The 22,762-nt window shown below is 36.0% G+C and overlaps 2 protein-coding genes across 11 annotated transcripts in view; one reads left to right on the plus strand and one right to left on the minus strand.

The window, feature by feature from the left end:
* The window catches only part of TAFA2 (TAFA chemokine like family member 2), a 587,396-nt gene extending 579,725 nt beyond the window's left edge, over window positions 1-7,671 (minus strand). For 2 of the 4 annotated variants that reach the window (XM_082351310.1, XM_082351307.1), the window contains exon 1: window positions 3,108-7,671. Coding sequence is in view for 2 of the 4 variants with exons in the window: in XM_082351312.1 (XP_082207438.1) it covers window positions 3,108-3,147 (40 nt within the window). In the remaining 2 variants the exon portion in view is untranslated. The remainder of the gene's footprint in view (window positions 1-3,107) is intronic. The other 2 variants (XM_082351312.1, XM_082351311.1) reach the window with 2 other exon arrangements.
* Window positions 7,672-8,043: 372 nt separating this feature from the next.
* USP15 (ubiquitin specific peptidase 15) overlaps window positions 8,044-22,762 on the plus strand; it is a 122,363-nt gene continuing 107,644 nt past the window's right edge. For 4 of the 7 annotated variants that reach the window (XR_014233484.1, XM_082351205.1, XM_082351207.1 and 1 more), the window contains exon 1: window positions 8,080-8,216. Coding sequence is in view for 6 of the 7 variants with exons in the window: in XM_082351205.1 (XP_082207331.1) it covers window positions 8,128-8,216 (89 nt within the window). In the remaining variant the exon portion in view is untranslated. Of the gene's footprint in view, window positions 8,217-22,762 lie in introns of all 7 variants that reach the window. The other 3 variants (XM_082351212.1, XM_082351213.1, XM_082351206.1) reach the window with 3 other exon arrangements.

Consider the following 22,762-nt stretch of genomic DNA (forward strand, 5'->3'; position numbering starts at 1 on the left):
TAATCAACGAATACTATTTCTATAGCTTTTAAAGAAACACCTAATTCCTGAGTTGATTTCATCACAAATGTTCTTCCATATCATGATAGCAAATATGTAATAAAATCATTGTCGGTAGGGACTTCCCTGGTGGCGCTGTGGTTAAGAATCCGCCTGCCACGGGTTCGAGCCCTGGTCTGGGAAGATCCCACATGCCGCGGAGCAACTAAGCCCGTGCGCCACAACTACTGAGCCTGCACTCTGGAGCCCGAGAGCCACAACTACTGAAGCCCGCACACCAAGAGCCCGTGCTCCACAACAAGAGAAGCCACCGCAGTGAGAAGCCTGCACACGGCAACGAAGAGTAGCCCCCACTCACTGCAACTAGAGAAAGTCCATGCGCAGCAACGAAGACCCAATGCAGGCAAAAATTAATTAATTAATTAATTAATTTTTTAAAAAAATCATTGTCGGTAAAAATTTCCTTCCCAGTGAATTACCATTTCCCTTAGATGAGTCTTTCTATATTTTAAAAAACGTATTTACTCTCTTTAACATAGTTTTAAAGTTCTTTCAGACAAAAAAGTATTCACGTCTTTATAAATTGTTATTGTTTGTTTTCTGAATTAATTTATGCAGTATGAAAATAGAAAGCTTACAAATGCAAACCATGTTAACAGTAGAAGAATTTGGAGAAAACTTCCTCTATTTTGGAAGTCTGACAGTTCTGAACTGTCTTTTAACTTCCTAGTTTCTTTTACTTCCACTTCAAGAGAAACAAAATTGAAATTCATTTTTCTCTTAAAGGGCTAAAAGAAACTTGCTGTATAGCACCATTTACACTAACTATTCAAAAGCAGTTAGAGCATTATGGAGTCTAAAGGGCATTACTTAAAACCACTCAGCTCTTGCTCTATTAAAGACAGGGTACTTTCCTCCTTACCTTGATCTACTTCTGTTTTCCATTAACCACTTTAAGTAGTCAGTAGACATGGGTTTTATCCTTAGTTTTAACTTGCCTGCAAAGCCATTTCATTCAGTAAGTATATACTTATCAAGGAACCATTGTCCACATAGAACTGTATCAAATACCTTGGGAGATCAGAAGGAAGACAGGGAAGAAGGGAAGAAGGGCGAGAAGGAGGGCAGAAGGAAGGAAGGAAACAAAGTTTTGACCACGTGTATGGATTTGTAATCTATTTTGGCTAGCAGTTATATGTATTATCCAGCTCATATGTATTTACAGCTCTACTCCTCATAAGTCATCTTGACTCAATTTCCTCTGATTGTAGTACATGAGGTTGGCTTAACTGCTGCGCTTGCTTCCCTGAACTGTTTCAGAGTCTCTATTAGTGAGTCTTTATAGCGTTTCTCTGCATAGTATGCCAATAATTATTCTACTACAACTGGTCTAGAATCTGTTTGTATCTACTGTCATCTACCATGGCTTATACCTGACCCAGTGGAAATGTAATCAGCATAATTTACAAACTCCAGGTCATCATTCTTGATGAACATTTATTAAAATTTGATGTTAAGAATTTGGCAACATTGCCTAAAAAGTTAAAAAATATCTCATAATCACTGAAGACTTTAGTATGGCTATTACTTTCTATATTGTGTCAGTTTTACAGTTCATTGCTAAAATATCTTCCATACTTTTGTGAACCAGCAGTCCAGAGAATATATCTTATTGAGCCCAATTTCTTGTTGTCCATGACATAACATATCTGTGTAGTGCTACAGTAGGTGGATACAGTGGTCAATTTTAAGTCTGAAAATATTTTGCTTTGTCTTAATTTCCTCAAGATAGGCTGTTCTACTGCCTATCTGTATTAGCTTTCTATTGCTACTGTAACAAGTTACCACAAACTTAGTGGCTTGAAACAACACACATGTTTTATCTTACATTTCTATCGGTTAGAAGTGGAATACAGATTTCACTGAGCTAAAATCAAGGCAGTCTTCCTTTCTGGAGACTTCATTTCCTTGCCTTTTCCAGCTTCTAGATGCCATCTACATTCCTTGGTTCATGGCCCCTTTATTCTATCTTCAAAGCTGTTCCTCCGTTGTCATATCTACATCTGACCACAGCCAGGAAAGTTTCTGGCTGTGGTCAGAGGTAGATTCATGTGACTAGATTGAACCCAACTGGATAATGCAAGATAATCTCCCCATCTCAGGGTCCTCAACCTTAATCAAATCAACAAAGTCCCTTTTGCCATGTTGCCACATAAGGTAACATATTCACAGGTTCCAGGATTAGGACATGGACATCTTTGGGGAGCCACTACTCTGCCTTCTGTGCTGTCAGTCTCGGTCCACAGGTAAGATGACTATAACACATGTATTTGATCTATTATGTATCTATGTTTATAATTAGAGGACATTCATAATCATATGAAAATATTTTTGCATCATGTTCCACTATTGGCTTCCAAGTACATTGTTTTACCCTTAAGAACACCTTCACAGAAAAGACTGTGAGTAAAGCTGGACTTTTAATATTATCCTTCTCGGCCCCCTTAATGATTGGGTGTCTTTGACATAGGATACTACTAATTTTAACAGAATTGTTTATGTTACTGCATAGCAGCTTTGTGATCTTAATGAATTTGTTTAAACATTCAAATTTAGTATCTGCCCCAGTCTAAGAGGGACAGATATTTCGTAAGTAATAATTGCTACTATATATTGAGCTCTATTATGAGCTTCACATTCATTACTTCATTCTCTTTTTGACTGAATGCTATAAAAGAAGTCTATTATTCCCATTTCACAGATGAGGAAACTAAAGTTTCCAGTATCACAGAACTAGTAAGTAGCAGAGTGGGTCATTCAAATATAGGTCTTTCTAAGATATATAATTTTTCCACTATGTTGTATTAAATTTCCATAAACATTAAGTAAATCAAGTTATATGTGGAGGTATATTGTTATTTCCTGCACATATCATGAATTCCTCATGCTAAACAAATCACATCCAATGTATTACATAGTAGTCTTGGGCCACTAATAGTTTTAGAAATGCACAACTGACATAGTTCAAAGGGCCTAGACAGAAGCATACTGGCTAGCAACAAAAAGTGATAGTAAATATTTTTATAAAATCACTAGACTTGTTTTACCTTCATTGTTGATGTCTTCTAACTTGACTAAACCGTCCATGTGGTCTGTAGTGCCCCTATTGCTTAGAGATACCTGGAAGACAACATCATGAAAAATTCCTCATACAATGTTTATATCACTCCCAGAACACAGATGTATTCTTTAAGACCTGCTATTATATTGTTCTAAACCTCTGTGTAAGCAGTTTAAATCTTTTTGCTATCTAAGCCAAAATGAAGAGAAGGATTGTTCAAACAGAAAATCTGAATAATTCAGTCCTCTCTTGGGAGGATACAAAGTTAACCTCTCTGGAATCTATATAGTTGAAGAATCACTGGATCATTACACAAGTCTCTACCTCACTTTGGATGTGTAGATTTCTAAGACCCATGGGCATAAAAGAAAACATTTTAAAACTCATGCACAAAACTGATGTAAGTATGATCAAGTATATAATGTTAAGAGCAATATTTTGTTTAATTTAACCTGTCCTTTAAAACAAAAGATCAGCATGTTTGAAATGATTTAGCCTTCTAAAGTCCATCTATTATTATGAAGCTTGGGAAAAGGACCCAGAAGCTGCTTAGCATTTCTATTTTTTCATGAAGTGGTTCTTTATCAACCTTGAAGTCTATATATAAATATAATAACATATTCAACCTTTAATCTGTCAATACATATAAGCAACAAATAAAGAAAAAATAAAACAGGCAGATTTCCCTATCAACCTTGATTTAATCTATATTACTCTTGATTGGATGGGATAACCGGAGTCTCTTCTTGTAAAAGTTTCCCACCATACAGGTACATTTCATTTTGAAATATCTAGGACCCACAGAATATACTATGTCTTAAGAATTTTTTTGCTATAATTCTAGACCTATAAGACTATTCGATTTGTTTATTGATTCAATTCAATTTAGTTCTCTGATCATTTAGTATCTACTATAGATTGCCATCAGTCTTCAGAGTAGTGTCAGCTTTCACAGCATTTTGTGTACGCTTCCAAAATAGAGAATAAAACGTAGCAGCTCAGCTTAACTCATTAGCAGACTTCATGCCCATGTTAAAATTAAACTTTCTAGATCCTTTAGGGTAGAAGGTATAATTTTGTTTGTTCTAATTTTTTTAATTTAAGTAACTTTAGTTAGGGCAGATCGTTCATTAGAGTTCCCGCAACTCCTTACTGTCTTATAACAGTTTTTCTTCGCCCATTTACATTAGCTATATTGAACCCTTGCAAGCATTTGAGTTTCAGCCCCAGAAGAGTCTAATCACCTTATTTTTAATTAGAAAACAAATGTGCACAGAGATTAAATAACTTGGCCAAGGTGACCCAGCTAGTTAGTGGCACTGAGCCAGAGTCAAAATCCAAGTATACTGGCCCTTTTTCTAAGACACTGTATTCATTTCACTACTTTTTCTTTCACTTTATCAGGACCTAACATTTACCTGAAATAAGAAGCCTCTGTGGTTTTTTTTTTTTAAGTTTTAAAAACTGCATCGTGGCACTTACAATTTTTATTTATATCTCAAGTTTAAAAATTAACAGATTAAGCACATTACTACATGCTGTTTTGGTGGTTTTGGTGTTTGCACTACTCCTCCACCTTTCCACTGCCTTTTAGCTGTCCAGAGAGCTAGTAGAGCGAAAAGGGAGTTATAAAATTACAAAAGAGAAAAGAATGAAGGGTTTAGACAGTTGAACAGGCATGGGGGAGTGGGGTGTTATCGGAGGGAATAACTGTAGAGGAAGGACAAGGAAGAAGGAAAAAGTGAAACAGTGGTTCCTGAAGACCTGAGATAGGAAGTGTTGAGGCATGAAGACAGCTAGGTCATCAATCATTGTTCCTTTAGGGGATGTGCTGATTCTAGCAGGTTTTTCCTTAGGCTCATGTAGCCAGCACCAAACAAAATTGTGAAGTATGCAAAGCTCCTCTTGGAATTCTTTGTACTTTCTTGCATTCAGCTCTATTTTTAAAAAAATGCAGTGCTTTTTCTTCTTTCTCTGGTCCATCTCAGGCTGAAAACCAGCTCTCATTTAACACCTTAGTTTTAAGACGTACTCTTCTGGACTGTTGACATTTGAAGTCCTATCTTTTAATTGTAGGATACAAGAACCTTTCTGAAAGGGATCATTTAAACATCGGTGAGCAGAGAGGAAATTACTTGAAGATGAAGGCATCCTGCCTTTATGTAAGGTGCACTTTATTCATATCAAGCCTAATTTCTAAAGTACCCAGCATACCCCCTTTCCCTATTCAAAGCCCTAGGTTAAGTTTTTAATGGACAAGAAAGGTGCAGAGTCTGAGAAGGCAATGGCAATCACCAAGTAAATATTACATTTTTATAAAATTAACTAAGGGAAGCATCAATGAAGATACTCATTCCAAACAAGCTGATGTAACCCCTGGCTTATATTCAATTATCTGTGTGATTCAATGGAAAGTAACATTTCTCATCAATTATCTACTTAGTTATTCAGTAGAGAAAATATTCAGTAGTGGACCTTAACCAATTTAGTATTTATAAACAATATCTTATTTCTCTTCATAATTGAGAGTAGAAGAAGCATAAGTAAAATAAGCAGAATTTCCATAAATTAGTAAACTGAAGTCACTAGAAAGTTGATTGCTATAATCAAGATCATGAAGGTCAGTAGAAAAATAAAAGCTTACTCAAAACTTCTAGATTCTGGAGCTAGACTGTTTGGTTTCAAATTTGGGTTCTGCCACTTGCCTCAATTCCTCATCTACAGAATGGGAATAATAATAATACCTGCCTCATGCAGTTGTTATGAGGATCAAGATAATACTTCAAAGTGTTTAGAACCTGGTTTGGCACTTTATAAGTGCTTGTTAAATAAAATACTATGACTATTATTTCTTTCTTGACTCTGAAGGCAACTAGTTAGGTCTACAAAATGACCTCATAAATCTGACATATAATTCAAATTGACATTGAACTTACACATCTATATCCAATTAACTCATTGCCTTGAACATGGTGCAAATGAAGAAAAGGTTATTTCATTTTTTGCATGGCTACAGACTTCAACATATTAAAAATGCACTTTCTTTGAAAGGAAATTGGACAGCAGAGTGTGCATGAGGCATCACTTCTCAATTATGTTATGTTTATAAAATGATGGAGAGTATGTTTGCCTTCAAAGTCCGTAACTTTTTTTCCAACAGCTTTATTGAGATATAATTTACACACTATTACAATTCATCCTGTCAATAGTGAACATTAGTGTTTATTGATGGGCTACTATGTCCCAAGTAATAAATACACATTGTTTCATTTAATCTTTATAAAAATTCTTTAACATAGGTACTGTTATTCCCAATTTAATGACTAAACTATAAGTTAAATACTTTGTAGCTAGAGGTTGAGATGAAGTTTGAACTCATGTTCATATGACTCCACTATTCTTCCCATATCATGCTGCCTTTCTCTGGAAAACTACTTAGTTCTCTTTCAGAGGTTGGGTGGGAAAGGAGGGAAACGTAACCCTTGGATGGTACTCATAGTTAAACAAACTCTAATTTTTAACTTGTCAGGAGTCAAATAGTATAAGAAATAGCAGTAATTGGAAGCTGTTTTCAGAATTTCAAATCAAGGATGATACGATAATACAAAATAGTATTATTTCAAAGAAAATAAGCAGTAGTAATGCTGATACACACAAATTACAATGCCAATATACACTACCCTTGGAAGGGTTTAGCACTTCTTAGTAGCATATTACACCCATTTACTGCATTCCCACCAAATGAGTTAGGGTAGAGGTTGAAAATGAGTAAACAAGAGAGATCATGCAGGAATTCTTATCCATCGTTTAGTCTTTTCACATCACGTGTTAACTTAAAGTCAAATCTCCGGACATCTTCATACTTGGAATTACTTAAGCAGTTTTGCCACAATTCATTTATGAAACACATATTTGGGTGGTTCTTATATGTTAGGCAGCATTGTGCTAGCCGCTAGTTGTACAAAGGTTTTTGGGGGGTTGTTTTATGACTCTAGTGCAGCTCAGTTTACATCTTAGTTTAGGCTTTCATACGGAGTGGTAATTAGTGTACTATAGTGTATAGATAGCCAGTGGGCTTTGGAAGCTGCATTGCCTCTTCACTTACTGTGTGACGTTGGCATTTGATTTTTGAGAAACCCGATTTTCCCATTTATAACACAACTGGCTTCAAATAACAGCTGATATTATCTACTTTCAGGTGCACACACCATGCGAAGGTGTGCCTAAGAAAATGTTACTTCCTAACACCTAGGAGAATGGGTTTCTCGCCCGGTTTTTCCCCTTTAGTACCTGGCATTATTCGATTCATATTTTACACTCTGTTCACCGAGGAACTGGAACATGTTTTTCACTGCAGCTTAGCTATCTGGGTGTGCCTGGGGAGGCGTCACAAAGAACCTGTAAAAGGTCTCCACCTACAGCGGGAGTACAAGCGCAAGAAAGAGCCCAGGCAGAGCACTGCGGCTAAGCGTTCGGTTTCGGATTGCTCTCTGTTTGGCCCCATATTCACCGAGTTTAGGTTCTGCGACTCGCAACGAAAACACTCGAGTCACGGACCTGTTAAAAATTTTCTGCCATATTTTAGCCGTCCCCACGCCCCCCGCCCCACCCTCAAGCGTGAGTGAATGCGCAAATAAGGATTTTCAGGCGTCTGTGGGAAAGAGGGAGGGGAAGGCAGAAGTCAAGGATGGACGGGGCGGTGGCACCGCTCAAGCGCGAGAGGACCGAGGCCCCGCAGACGAGAGTTAAAACCAGGCGGTCCCGGGCCGGAGGAGGCCGAGGCGAGCTGCTGGACGGGCGGGAGCCGATGGGGGGCAGCAGACCACTGCGGCGGACTCACTCCGCCCGGGGCCAACGCTTCTCCGGAGGTGCACCCCCCCCCCCAACCTTACGTCTCTTTTGGTTTCGACCTGCCGACTGGGAGGGGCCGCGGGACGCCATTCCCACAATGCTCTGGGGCGTGCCGCCGCCGTCGCTGCCGCCTCCGCTACCGCTAGTGGAAGAAGATGGCGGAAGGCGGAGCGGCGGATTTAGACATCCAGCGGTCTGACATCGCGACGCTGCTGAAAACCTCGCTCCGGAAAGGGGACACCTGGTGAGGGAAAGGGGTTGAGGTGGCTGCGGTTGCCCGAGGGTGGTGGAGAACTGGGCGGGAACTGCGGGCTGGTGTCTCGGTGGTGACAGGTGCGGGCAGGTCCGGCGGCGGCCGCCTCGGGCAGCAGGATTTTGGCCGCTCCCGAAAGGTTGGGGCAATGATTGGACCCGAAATGAGGGCCAGGGTTCGTGGCTCTCCGGGGCATGCTAAGAGGCTTGCGGGAAGCGGCGGTGGCGCCGGCAGCTCGTGCAGTTCTCTTCGTCCTTCTTCCTCTGGTAGTGCCGCTCCCACCCCAGGCCTTCCCGAACGATAGGTTACACTCGTCGGTGTGAGTATCTTAATGTTTGACAGGTCCTGGTCCCGCAGCTGATCAGGATCTCACCCTCTTTATTTCTGTAGTCATTTCTTTTCCCGGCATTGTCGGCATCCAAGTTCCCTATTCTGATTCTCGTATTCTTCCGGGAGGCCGGCTGCAGGATGTTTGCGGTTCGTACTACACAGGTGGCATGTGTCAGGGCGCCACTTAAGAGAAAGGAACCTTAGTTCCTAGTTCCTTGTCAAAAGGAGGGAGGGGAGTACGGAACCTTAGGCTTCTGAGTGGTACCACGTGGTCTTGTGCCTTAGTGGAGGCTTGATAGACGCCGGCAGCGTTTCTCTTAGAAGTGCAGCTCTTCCCTCCTGTTTGAAGGATAACGCAGGCCTGCAAAAAGTAGATAAGTCCACTTGAGGCTTAAGTCACTTGTTAACGTTCAAACTTGTAAAATACGAAAGGATATGCTTAAAATACTGAAGGAAGTATTTGGAGATTTTAATATTTGTGGGCCATATCAAGTGGTATTCAGAATAACTTCAGTATGTGAATATGTAACATAAAGTGTTCTGCTTTATTAGGAAGGATAATGCGCTTCTTTATTATAATAAAAATTATTTTCACTTCTCATCGTCACCATAACAGTGGTATATAATTTATAGAGTGTTTTTTCATTTACTCGATATGGCTTAGTGGAAGGAACATAAGATTTAGACCCCAATTAGGTTACCTTTTCACCACTTAGCTTGCAGTATGGCTTTGAGGAAAGTTACTTTAAATCATTGCACCTCAGTACCTTCATCTGTGAAATGGACAGAATAATTTCATTATAGGGGTTTATCCTGATTCAATGAAATATTCTAAAAGATTTTCTATTTATGAGATAACATTAAATTTTAGTTACCTTCTTATCACCGCCATTTCTGATAAAATGCTGTGGTATTAGAATCATTTTCAAGTAAGCTAGTAGATGGCAGACTTGGGACTTGAATTTAAGTACTTTGGTCTAAGTCTTGGTACTTTTTTCCTACTTTGTTAGGCTGCATACTATGTTTATATGATAAAAATCCCTGAGGGTGTAAACATATACTTGTTGCATTACAGCAAAAAATATTTAATAATTATTGTTCATATGGCAGTGTTCCTAAGATGTGTATTACTGTGGGGAAATTGGACATTTCCTAGGACATTTATGTTTGTTACCTTGGCCTGTGGATTGTTAAAGATGAAATCAATCCTTGCTTCTTATTGTTTGTTAAAGAACACTTTAAAATTCTTAATTTACCTTGCCTATTACCACCTCATAAAAAGATAAATGTGGATTTCCACAAAATAGAAATCTACAATTTAATATATAGATATTATTTATAGGGGTATTCTCTTTAATGTTGTTGTGGTTTTGATATACTGAGTAATAATTGGCGGTGTTGATACTACAGGATGATGGGAGCAATATGAGTATTGTGAGCACTAAACGTTAAAGTTTAGCATTTTTATTTTTTAACAAAGTTACAAAGTTTTAAAAGATCTATTTAAAAGAGTAAATACAGGAAGTCCATAAATTTGAGTCGTTTCAGTGCTTCCATTTTAAAGAAAAGGAAACTGAGGCCCAGATACTTAGGTAAGAGCAGAATGTGCAAATTTTTATCCTCACAATTGATTTCCCCTCTTATTTAAAGAAAAAAAATGCAGGAAAAAGATGGTACTGGGATACTGCAGAAACTATATAATTTGGTTTATATGCGAGCCAGTTTTCTTGGAATTAGCAGGTGAAACCTGTCAAACAAGGAATTAACAAAAGTTTGATTCAGAGTTTCAAGGAGAATAATTTCGTAAGTACAAATTTGATAATGTATTCATGAGTACAGAATTAGTAAAGATATTTAATAATTTAGTTGTAACTTGGGTTCATGTTTTTGGAATTCATTAAAACTTGTTAAAAAGTTATTTGTCTTTTTAAGGTCTTAAAAAATCGTTGGATTAGTCATTTATGGGTATTTGGGCAAATCCTGTTTGTTATTTTATAGCTGAAATGGGCCATATGCAAATGGAACATTGTCTTGGTATATGTATATAACTATCTTGGAAAGACTGATTGGACTATTGAGAAAAAATGGTAGGTTTACCATGAGTTTATTCTTGAAATTTTAATACTAATGTTTGATGTTATAATGAAATGCATGCAGATGAATAAAGTTCATTAATTAGGTTGTGAGCACTTTGCAGATAAGGACTGCCTCTTAGTACTCTGGTAATTAATGCTAACACCTGGGCAAGGATAGAAATTTGCTTCTACATGAATTTCTGTTTATTTGTAAATAGTGAATGATTTTTATCTGGAAGCTAACCTTCTAGAAATGAAAATAAGTTACACATGTCTGAGATGAGGAGAAACAAACCTTATGATATGTTTGGTATTAGACTTCATAGTGACAGTAATGTCAAAATTGATGCAAGAGAGTTGTACCTCTTAAAAAGGTTGGGTATAAAAGTAACACAGGGGGCTTCCCTGGTGGCGCAGTGGTTGAGAATCCGCCTGCCAAGGCAGGGGACACGGGTTCGAGCCCTGGTCCGGGAAGATCCCACATGCCGCGGAGCAACTGGGCCCGTGAGCCACAACTACTGAGCCTGAGCGTCTGGAGCCTGTGCTCCGCAACAGGAGAGGCCGCGATAGTGAGAGGCCCGGGCACCGCGAGGAAGAGTGGCCCCCACTCGCCACAACTGGAGAAAGCCCTTGCACAGAAACGAAGACCCAACACAGCCAAAAATAAAAATAATAAATAAATAATAAATAAAAGTAACACAGATGTGCATTAGATGGAGTAAAGCAGTGGTCTTGTATGCTGTTTCTTGATCTGTGTTCAGCTCCAAGGAGAGATTCAGAAAACCATGAACAAGACTGTTAGAATTTAGAAACTATAGAGGAAGAATAAAGGAACTAGAACTGTTTAGCTTAGGATGAATGAAAGATAACTTAATTTTCAGATACATGGTAGTTTCTCCTGATAAGATAAAAGGAAAATTTGTTTAAAGTTCACTGCATGTAAGTATGTTAGGGATGGAGGAACCTATTGAAGGGGATGATAGTTAAATGAATAAATGTACAAATGTACAAAGGCATGTTGTGGGTTATGGAATACTCTCTTTGGAGATTTCTTTTAAAATAGATTTATTATGAGTAAATAAACAGATGACTACAAATCACCAAAATCACTGCTTTATTTCCCCATTTTATTAAATGTTATTCATCTACCAATCATTTTCACTAATTTTTATGTTCAAAGCTAACTTTACAAATTAAATTTTGCATGTCATTTTTATATAAACCTTAATAAAATAACTCTAGTAGGTTTAAGGTAATTTTGGAGAGTAGCTTTAATTTGCATTTAGAGTCATTAAAAATATGTATGATGTTTTTGTCTCAATAAACTGCCAAGGAATCACATGAGTCAGGTTTTTAGATAGGAGAGACACTAATTTCAATTTCAGAGCTTTCCTTCCATTCCTACTCTTTTACTTAGAAGTCCTTGAGGCTTTATTTTATATGGTCCCTTATGTTTTTGCAACTTTGATTTACACTAACAGAAAATAATCGTAAGTCAAAAAATCAGTTAATAATGTAAATGGACAATATTAATCAATATGAACTCCAAATTGTTTAGTGTGTACTTGTTGAGAAGTTTTTACATTACTGTTACAGTTAACTTTAGTTGTAGCAAAGTGTTTACCATTGAAATAGGGTATATATTACATCATTTGCAGGAAATGAAACCAGAAAGCAAAACTGTTTTTTAGTGTTGGTAAATTGATGAAAATAAGGACAGAAATAGGGACATTAAAGTGTATTTTTCACATTTTAGTTGCTTAAAATCGAGAAAAGCAATTTTTCCTAATTTAATTGTTTTCATAAGTTTTAAAATCACTTGTAAGTTGTTAGTGAAGCCAAGATTAATGTACCCTATTTGGCCCAGAAGATCCAGAGCTTTAGTCAGTGATTTCATTCATCTACTTAGTGACATTCAGGCTTTATTTTTTCCTAAATCATACCATTTTTTTTATTAGCACGTACAAGGTATTAACTAGATGTTCTTTTTGGAAAATAGTTTTGTGACAGTTATTAATCTTGCTTGCATGAAAGTATAATAAGAAAAAAATTGTCAGGCTATGACCTGTCATATTACATTTAAAAACACTGTGCTAGGTATTGTTGAAGTACTTACATATGTTAACTTATTTACTCATCACCACAATTTTAGGGTACTAGAATGTGAATGTGCTCTAATTCACATTTGCCAGAATAGGAATTCACCCGGATAGCCTCAAAGAGGTGTTCACACATTGATGTATCTGAGATTTGAACCTAAGTCTGGGGCTTTAATTCAGGCTTTAAAATTATTGTTCTACGCTGTCTTTTATTTTAAAGATGCATTTTAAAGTGTTCCACTTTTTTTTAAAAATGGACATTCTTTTCTCTTTAAATGGAGTCTATTTTATATTTAGCAGCAGAATTCTTCCATTTTATCCCACACTTGTTTCTTGTGACTGTTCAGTTTAGATATGGTAGAAAATCTTAACATCTTGCTTTTGGAAATTAAAATATGTTTAAAGATTAATAGGTTATTTACTGAATATGTGGAATAAATATTATTTTGATCCAAAAGTACATTTAAACAAAAGCAACTGGGATTGTGTATTATTTAGATTTGGAGTTTTGATTGTTTATCAGTAATCATAAGCGATTGTTAGAGGCCATATGGCCCTTTTTCATATAGTTTTACAGAAACAACATATCAAGCAGATAGGAAGAACTTGTAAGATATTTTGTTTTAGTACTTTGCCCATATTTTAAAAGTGTTTGGTTTACAATAAACCACAAATACACAAGACTTTTTTTCAACTAAGAATCCATAGGAACAGCCCAACACAGAAAATGCAAATGTGAAAGTTTGGTATTTTATGTTCCATGTTTACCAACTATTTGTGAATTTTCAAAGTCAAAGCACATTTGAATTAAGACAGTGGAAGATACATAACCATATTGATACCTCTTTAACATCTTCCTGAAAACTGACAGTCCATGTAACATCACTGCTAATAAAATCAATTTTGCCATGTTAGTCATTAGATATATTTGTTTTATTACATGAGTTTAGAGTGATTTTTCTTTTCCTCACTTTGAGAATCACTTTACAAAAAAACCATGATTATTATAAAAGTGAATTGAAACACCATCAGATATATTGGCAGGGAGATAAAGGGAAGGTTGAGAACTACTGGTGGAGGTGTTTACATGCATTATCTGGTTGGAGTCTCAAAATAAGGATCAAAGTATGTACTTATATTCCTTTCTTATAGATGAGAAGTTTGAGCTCAGAGAAATCAGTTGGTTTGCATGTGGTTCACAGGTGATAATACCACCACTAGTGAACCTTTATTGAATGCTTACTCTGTTCCAGCCACTATTCTAAATGCTTTATACATGTGCAGCCATATAATAAGAGCAAGTGCTCTTATTTACCTCATTTTACGGGTGTGTGATGATTTCAGAGCTGGTTTTTCAAATATTATTTAAATACCTGGCTTATAATGATTTAGAATACTAAATCCTACCAGTATCTCCTTAGTATTAAAAATGTTTTGTGCTGGGGCTTCCCTGGTGGCGCAGTGGTTGAGAGTCTGCCTGCCAACGCAGGGGACACGGGTTCGAGCCCTGGTCTGGGAAGATCCCACATGCCGCGGAGCAACTAGGCCCGTGAGCCACAACTACTGAGCCTGCGCGTCTGGAGCCTGTGCTCCGCAACAAGAGAGGCCGCGACAGTGAGAGGCCCGCGCACCGCGATGAAGAGTGGCCCCCACTTGCCACAACTAGAGAAAGCCCTCGCACAGAAACAAAGACCCAACACAGCCATAAATAAATAAATAAATAAATTTTAAAAAAATGTTTTGTGCTGTCACTACTTAAATGTAATTCAAACAGTATTTCATAAGGCAGTAAACTATTTCTTCTTAGTCTCCATATAGAATTTTTCAGCGATTACTAGTTTTTCCTTCCCTGCGTAATGTCAGCCTGGTTTATGCCTCTTATTTTCATTTCCTTAGTTACTACTGTAATTCACACTCTGTATCTTATATTTATTCCTTTGAAGTCGTTTTTCCAGATTCTTTCACCATCTATTCTTTAAACAAAGGGAATGTAGTTCCTTTCAACTTTATCATCCAGTTTACACAGAAGCCACTACTAAAGGAACCTAGAATAAGACTGATTGGTAGTAAGTGACCTCAGTTTTGGATACAGATTAAAATGATGTGTCTGAGGGAACAATCAAGAATAGCTCCTCAAAAAGAAGCTCAGATTCTAATATAAGGCAGAAAACCTCTGTAGGATTAACCTATATTTGGTTATGCCTAGAATACTGCTTCTGTCGGTAAGATTCTGCATGGTTTCTTTATAGCTCTCCAAAAAGAAAAGGAAGGTAATGACTACTTTTTCCTCTTCATGAGGAGGGAATTAAGAATACTGTCCCTTCCACTCTCCTTTTAGTTTTGAGAAGATCCACATATTAGTGTGATAATTCCTTGTGGTTCAGGAAAATCGTGATTCAGGAAAATGGTTTAGCAGAAGTAGCCATAGAAAAGACTTCCTTTGTGAAAGAAGTTAAAGGCTCTCACAAGTAAGTCCAATGTGGCTCTGAAACCAGGCTATTCTGAGTTTCAGAGAGGCAGTTTTTTTTTTTTTAATTGAAGTATAGTTGATTTACAATGTTGTGTTAGTTTCAGGTGTACAGCAAAGTGATTCAGTTATACCTATACGTATATCCATTCTTTTTTAGATTCTTTTCCATTATAGATATTACAAGATATTGAATATGGTTCCCTGTGCTATACGGTAGGTCCTTGTTGGTTATCTGTTTTATATATAGTGGTGTGTATATTTTAATCACAAACTCTCCTAATTTACCCCCCCACCCCACCCCCCAAAACACACACACACGCACACACTTTCCCCTTTGGTAACCATAAGTTTGTTCTCTATGTCTGTGAGTCTGTTTCTGTTTTGTAAATAGGTTCATTTGTATCCTTGTTTTTAGATTCCACATGTGAGTGATATCATCTGATAGTTGTCTTTCTTTGTCTGACTGACTTCACTTAGTATAGAGAGCCAGTTAAAACCTGGGAGCATTAGAGACAAAATTAAAAAGAGCATCAAGTTCCTGTAGTAAAAAACAAAAAGATTAGGAATGATAGGGCGATAATTATATTTATCATGTTGTACATTACATCTCTAGTATGTATTTATTTTCTAACTGTTAAGTTGGTACCTTTTGACTGCCTTCGTCCAATTCCTCTTCCCCCCACTCCTGCCTCTGGTAACCACACTCTTTTTATGTGAGTTTGTTTGGTTGGTTGTTTTTGTAGTGTAATTGTGCTATATTACTGTGTTACTTCCTGTTGCAGAACATAGCGATTCGATATTTCTATACATTTCAAAATGATCACCAAAATAAGTCTAGTTGTGATCTATCACTATGCAAAGGTATTACATAATTATTGACTATATTTCTGGCACTGTACGTTTCATACCGGTGACTCATTTATTTTGCAGCTTGAAGTTTGTACCTCTTAATCTCATTCACCTATTTCTCTCCTCCTCCCACCTTCCTTTCCTCTAGCAACCACCTGTTTGTTCTCTGTATCTATGACTCTTTTCTGTTTTGTTATGTTTGTTCATTTTTTAGATTCCATATATATGTGAAATCTTACGTTTTTGTCCTGTCTGAGTTATTTCATTTAGCGTAATACCCTCTACGTCCATTCATGTTGTTGCAAATGGCAAAATTTCATTCTTTAAGGCTGAGTAGTATTCCATTTTAATATAATTAACAGTGCTGTATGTTATATATGAAAGTTGTTAGAGTAAATCCTTAGAGTTCTCATCATAAGGAAAAAAGTTTTTTTCTATTTAATTTTGTATTATATGAGATAATGGATGTTCACTAAACTTATTGTGGTAATCATTTCATGATGCATGTAAGTGAAATCATTATGCTGTACACCTTAAACTCATATAGTGCTGTATGTCAATTATATCTCAATAAAACTGGAAGAACGAAAAAAAGAATGATAAGGGTTAAATGATCATGGTTAAAGAGACCTGATAATTTGGGTTGCTTTATATTATTTAGCAATATAACAGCTTGACAAAGTTTAACAGTTTAATCAAGAGATTTATCTTTGATATAGATGGAAAATGTTTTTTCATAACTTTGGATATCAAGCAGAAGAAACTTTTGATTCTCAGGAGAGATGTAGCTAAGTATTTATATGTACCGTGTAGTTGTGGCTATGATTACAAATATTACCACTCTTTTATAAGGTTAAGAGCTTTTTGCATGTATGAAATAAGTGATAGTGTTCTCATTTTACAGATTCAGAAACTGAGGTACAGAGTTAAGTGCACGTGGTAATAGACTCAGTCAGTGGTAGAGCGGAGATTCTGACCTAGGCAGTCAACTCTAAAGCCTGCATTTTAAACTGTACTGCCTGCCTATGAGTGATAAGCCATAGCCATTTATGGAAGCAATTTTTTGAGGGATGAATACTTGAAAGTATTAGAATCAAGAAGTGACAGCTTTGTCATATTAGTAAAACACCACATTCATCTAGTTATCCATGTGAGGAACCTCTAGAATTTTCTAGGTCTTTCTGGTTTAGCATTCTAGTCGTAGCAGTCTCATTTCTAACTAATATAGCTCTTTGATACAGATGGTGGTTCCCGTTTCCTGCAAAGTCTTTACGTGTTCCTACCTTATAGGACTTTACACATCATTCATATTATTTCCAGTACATTTTACTAAGCCCTGACTTTCACTTTCTTCAAAACCAATCTCTGTAAAGCCATCCGTAATAATTCCATCCAGATCTATGGCCCTTTCACTCTCTTTTTTTTTCTTTTTTTAAATACAAGAGCTTTATAGTGATATAATTCACATATCATACAATTTGCCCACTTGATGTGTACAAGTCACTGGATTTGGGTATGTCCACAAAGTTGTGCAACCATCATCACAATCAATTTTGGAATATTTTTATCATCCCTAAAAGAAACCTCATACTTATTAGCAGTCTCTCTTGCCCCTTTTCTACCCAAATCTCCCTGTTTTTGGCAGCTACTAATCTAATTTCTTGTTCTATATATTTGCCTTCTGGATATTTCATGTAAATAGAATCATATATGTGATTTTTGTGCCTGGCTTCGTTCACTTAACATGTTTTTTAGGTTCATCCATTTTGTTGTGTGTATCAGTACTTCATTTCTTTTTATTTCCAAAAAATGTTCCATTGTATAGATATACCACATTCAATTATTCCTTCATCGGTTGATGGACATTTGGGTTGTTCACAATTTTTGACTGTTACAAATAATCCTGCTATGAACATTTGTGTGCAAGTTTTTGTCAAGACATAAGTTTTCATTTCTCTTGGGTGTATACCTAGGAATGGAATTGCCAAGTCTCTATGTTTGCTTTTTAAGAACTGATAGACTCTTTTCCAAACCAGTTGCACCATTTTCCATTGCCACCAGCAGTGTATGAGGGCTCCAGTTTCTCCACATCCTTGAAGTGCTTGTTGTTGCCTGTCTTTTTGATTATAGCCATCTTGGTGGATGTGAAGTGGTATCTTATTGGGGTTTTGATTTCAATTTTCATAGTGGCTAATGATGTTGCACATCTTTTCATATATGCTTAATGACCCTTTGTATATCTGGCAAAATGTCTGTCTAGATCCTTTGCCTATTTTCCAATTTGGTTATTTCGTTCTTTATTATTGAGTTTTAAGAGTTCTTTATGTATTCTGGATACAAATTCCTTATCAGATAGATGATTTGCAGAACTTTCCCTGATTCTGTGGGTTTTCTTTTCACTTTCCCAATCTTACTTGGCCTCCTTCCTGAGTTCTTTATTTGTCTCTTAGTTTAGATGTAAAAAGAGGTCATAAAAATTAGTTCTTGCCAACTGATGAATTTAATGTGCAGAGCAGAAAATAGGTTGGAAACGCTTCAGATCTAAAAATTAAGATATAAAGGGATGATTATTTGGTTTATTTGATGGTTTATTTGAAAGAACTTCATAGCTTTCTTTGGTTATGTTTTACTGATGAGTTTTAGTTTGTGGTACTTAAAAAAATTCAGTGAAATATCTAGTTTATAACGATTTAAAATACTACATACGGGACTTCCCTGGCGGTCCAGTGGTTAAGACTTTGCCTTCCAATGCAGGGGATGCGGGTTCGTTCCCTGGTCAGGGAGCTAAGATCCCACATGCCTTGTGGCCAAAACCCAAAACAAAACAGAAGCAATATTGTAACAAATTCAATAGCGACTTTAAAAATGGTCCACATCAAAAAAACAAATAAATAAAATACTAGATACTATTAATATCTCTTTTAGTATTAAAAATGGTTCATGCTATTGCAACTCATGTAATTTAAACAGTATTTTATTAAATGAGAGGATTAGTCATAGAGTGAATTAATATCCAAAATTGTTTATGCTGTTAATTCTACGCACAATAGTTACACATGTTGTTCTCAGATTAAGTGTGCTACATTGGATTAGGCTGAAATTTTTGTGTATCTTCTTAGTTGTAAAAGAGTGACAGTATTATGTCTACTTTGAGGAGAAAAAGGTAGGATTTTTTAGAAAAAATAAACGTCATATTTATGTCAGTATTAGGCAATTAAGAAGGAACTGCTTATCTGAAAGTTGTCAGCATAAACATGTACTAATCAAAAAAAAAAAAAAAACAACTATACATTCACTAGCTCTGTGGTTTTCTAAATCCAGCTTTTGGGATTTCCCCATTTCCCTGTACTGCTTTTAAGTGTCTTTGTATTTAGGACTATTTCTGTCATTTATTTGTCCCTTTATATCTTTCTTATATTTGCTTCTAGTGTGTATAAAAACACTAAACAACTTTTGAGACTCTCCTATCTTTCCCCACTACCATCCCCCCAAAACAACCAAACAACAACAAAAAACCTACAACCTGGCTTTTTTAGTTCTTACAGTAGCTTTTCTGCATTTGAGGACTGTCTTAAAATTGACTCAGATTTATTTTGGGTCCTAAAATTGACCCTGCTTCTCTGGAGCCATTGAAGATTATTCTGTCCAGACCACAGTACAAATTGTCTTTCTTGATGCCATTAGAATATTTAGCACCATACAATTGAAGTACTCATAACTTTATGTACGTTTTTGATTTATTAAACATTTCATGAGTATTTGAACCTCCCAACAATCCTGTGAGATACTGCCAGTGGTCATCATGAAATGTAAATCAGATCATATCTCTTCTAAATATTTTTCATTGGCTTTTGTTGCATTTAGGATAAAATCTTTAATTACCTTAAAGGTTCTATGTAGTCTGGCCCCAGCCTACCTTATCTAGCATCTCTTCTCCCTTTGTCATAAACTCCAACTGCATTTAGTCAGCTCCTCCAGCATACCTAACTCCCGAAGTTGTTCTGGCCCTAGCACGTGCTGTTCCTTCAGTCTAGATAGCTTTTTATCTTATTCTTCGTGAAATAACTCCTGTCCATATGCTAAAATATTATTTTTTCAAAAAGGCTTTCCTTTATTCTAAATAGGGACCCCTTTATTATGCTTTCATAGCTCCCTGTGCGTCACAGCACTTACTACAGTATTTTACTACGTCTTAATTATTTACTGTCTCTTTCCTCCACTAGACTCTGAATTCCATGAACATAAGGCTCTTGGCTATTTTGCTAACACCTAATGCATACGGAATAGCATATATGTAGTAGACCTCCAATAAATATTTTTTGAATGAATGTATTTCCATTTCTAAGATGAACAATCTAAAGGTTTAGCATTGAGTAACTTCTCTAAGACCTCACAGCAAGTAATGTCAGAAAGAGAACTCTGGTCTAGTACTTTTTCTACAGTAAATTTAGAATTCACATCTACTTAAGTCTCATTTCAGGAGATAAGAAAATTTATAAGCAAAAATAATCATGAAAACAAATTGCTATTGGGTGTGCTTTTCTGCTAAGTTCCTGATAGGCAAAGATCTAACATTTACCAAAAGGTACGCCCACTTTGAAAATACTTACTTTATTCATGAGTAAAAAAGAACTTGAGGACTGGCCTCGGAATGCAAATTTTGGAATCATTGGTATGCGTTACAATATCACTGAGAGTATTTACAGTGAGAGAAGAAGAAATTTGAGAGCAGCTCTGTGGAATACTAACATTTATACAGAGGAAGAGAATGTTAAGTTACATATATATATATAATTATATGTAATATATACTGTTATCATATTAATACAATATTATATTATTAGATATAATATATAATATTATATATATATTTCTCCCATCCAAAAAGGTAGAATCACAGATTATTTTTAAAAGCATTGATATGGTAATAAAATTATGGATCCTTTGGATTTGTTAGGGTGGCCGTTGGTAACTTAGTGAGAACCTTTTTGAGAGCCCATTGAGGTAGGAAGATCTGTTGTTGTGCTAGGTTGAAGAGCAAGTGAGGGTTGAGGAAAGCTTGGCTGCAGGGACAAGTCAAAAAAATGGGGGTAGATAGAAGAGGAAATGAATATGTGAGTTGGGAGGTAATATAGGGGGAATGGGGAAAAGAGTTGGCCCCTCTTATATGCTAAGTTGAAAAAAGAGAGAAAAGATACAGGGAGAAACAAGGGGATAGGGGCTGTTAATGACTAAGTCTCCAAGGAGGCAGAAGGAAATTAGATCCAAAGACTAGGAACAAAAATTATTAGCCTTGGATTTAAGGAGGGTTATATCCTCCACAATATATAAGGGAATCGGGTATGATAAAGGTGTGGAACAAAAGACTAAGAAAGTTGGGACTTTTACTTCGTTGAAAAGTAAGCAGCAAGGCTGTCTATTCAGCCTAATGGGCTAGAGACTTAATGAGACTGGCAAATTATTGGAAATAGAGAAGGCTAAACTGGAGACATGCTGGAGGATTGTGGGTCATCTTTAAAGGACTTGAGATATTGATTGAAGACCATAGCTCTTTAATCTCCATGAAATTTTCTTTAGTAATTTTTGAACTCAGATAATAACATGATTAAAATATTTTCATATTGATGTTCTAGTGTTTGAGAATCATCGGTCGTGACCTAGTGTGAGGCATTGTCATAAAATCCCTTGTAATCCACTGAAACAGAGGGGAATGACAGTGATTAAGCCACAGCCAGAGGCCTCAGTCAAAAGTAAAATGATCTTGAGCATATTTTGGTACATTTGCTTCATAGCTTTTGATATGGGAACAGTCAGATGGCTCAATATTATTCAGAAATATTTCACCTTTAGTTTCATCTCTAAGGTATAGACTCCTTTGTTTAGAAACTTAGTCTATTTATTGTAAAGTGATTAATAACTACTCTGGGCTATCTAGATGTTTGCACATTAGTATTTACTTGAATTTTAGATGGTTGCAAGTCTATAGTTTAATGTAATATTTGATACTAAAGCTTGATCAGCTCAAAATCAGTATTTCTGTCAGTTTTAGGATTTTTTGATTGATTGTTTTGCTTATATTATCTTCCCAGATATCAAAGGTAATAATCTCTACTTTCTGTACTTTGTGCTTTTCTTTTCTTATGAGATGTCAACCAGTCATTTTTACTTTTCTGGCTTACTTACTAGGCGTTAGTTACCAAAAGGAAATAGTTCTTGAAAATGAATACATTACTATATATCAGAATCATAATTTGATCAATTTGGAAATAATCAAATAAATCATGTTTTTCTAAAGAAAATTCTTCAAAGCTTATGTAAGTTTTTTGTTCAAATCTAATGCAAATTCATCTGTTGGATTTGGAAGAGGTAATATAAAATATAAAAGATAACTATGAGGTAATAGAAAATTATAAATTTCTTTAAAAAATAAAACTAAAGCTATGCATTTTATACATTTTGCTGTACATATTTTTTATCCTATTTTTATGCTTGAAATTTCTTTTCGTTTGCTGAATCTATCAGCTTTGTTGACTGCAACATTATTTGTAGTTTGTACATTTGACTCCATTTCATTTTGTGTATGTATATGAAGATATATATAAACTATTGTATATTAAATAGAAAACATATTAGTCCTATTAAATATTTCAGAAAACAATACAAAGAAAACTGTAACAAAACACCTGTGTACACTTTTCTTAGTTTAAAAAAATA

This window comes from Balaenoptera borealis (genome assembly GCF_965194805.1).
Source record: "Balaenoptera borealis genome assembly, chromosome: 13".
In the NCBI taxonomy this organism is placed as follows: domain Eukaryota; kingdom Metazoa; phylum Chordata; class Mammalia; order Artiodactyla; family Balaenopteridae; genus Balaenoptera; species Balaenoptera borealis.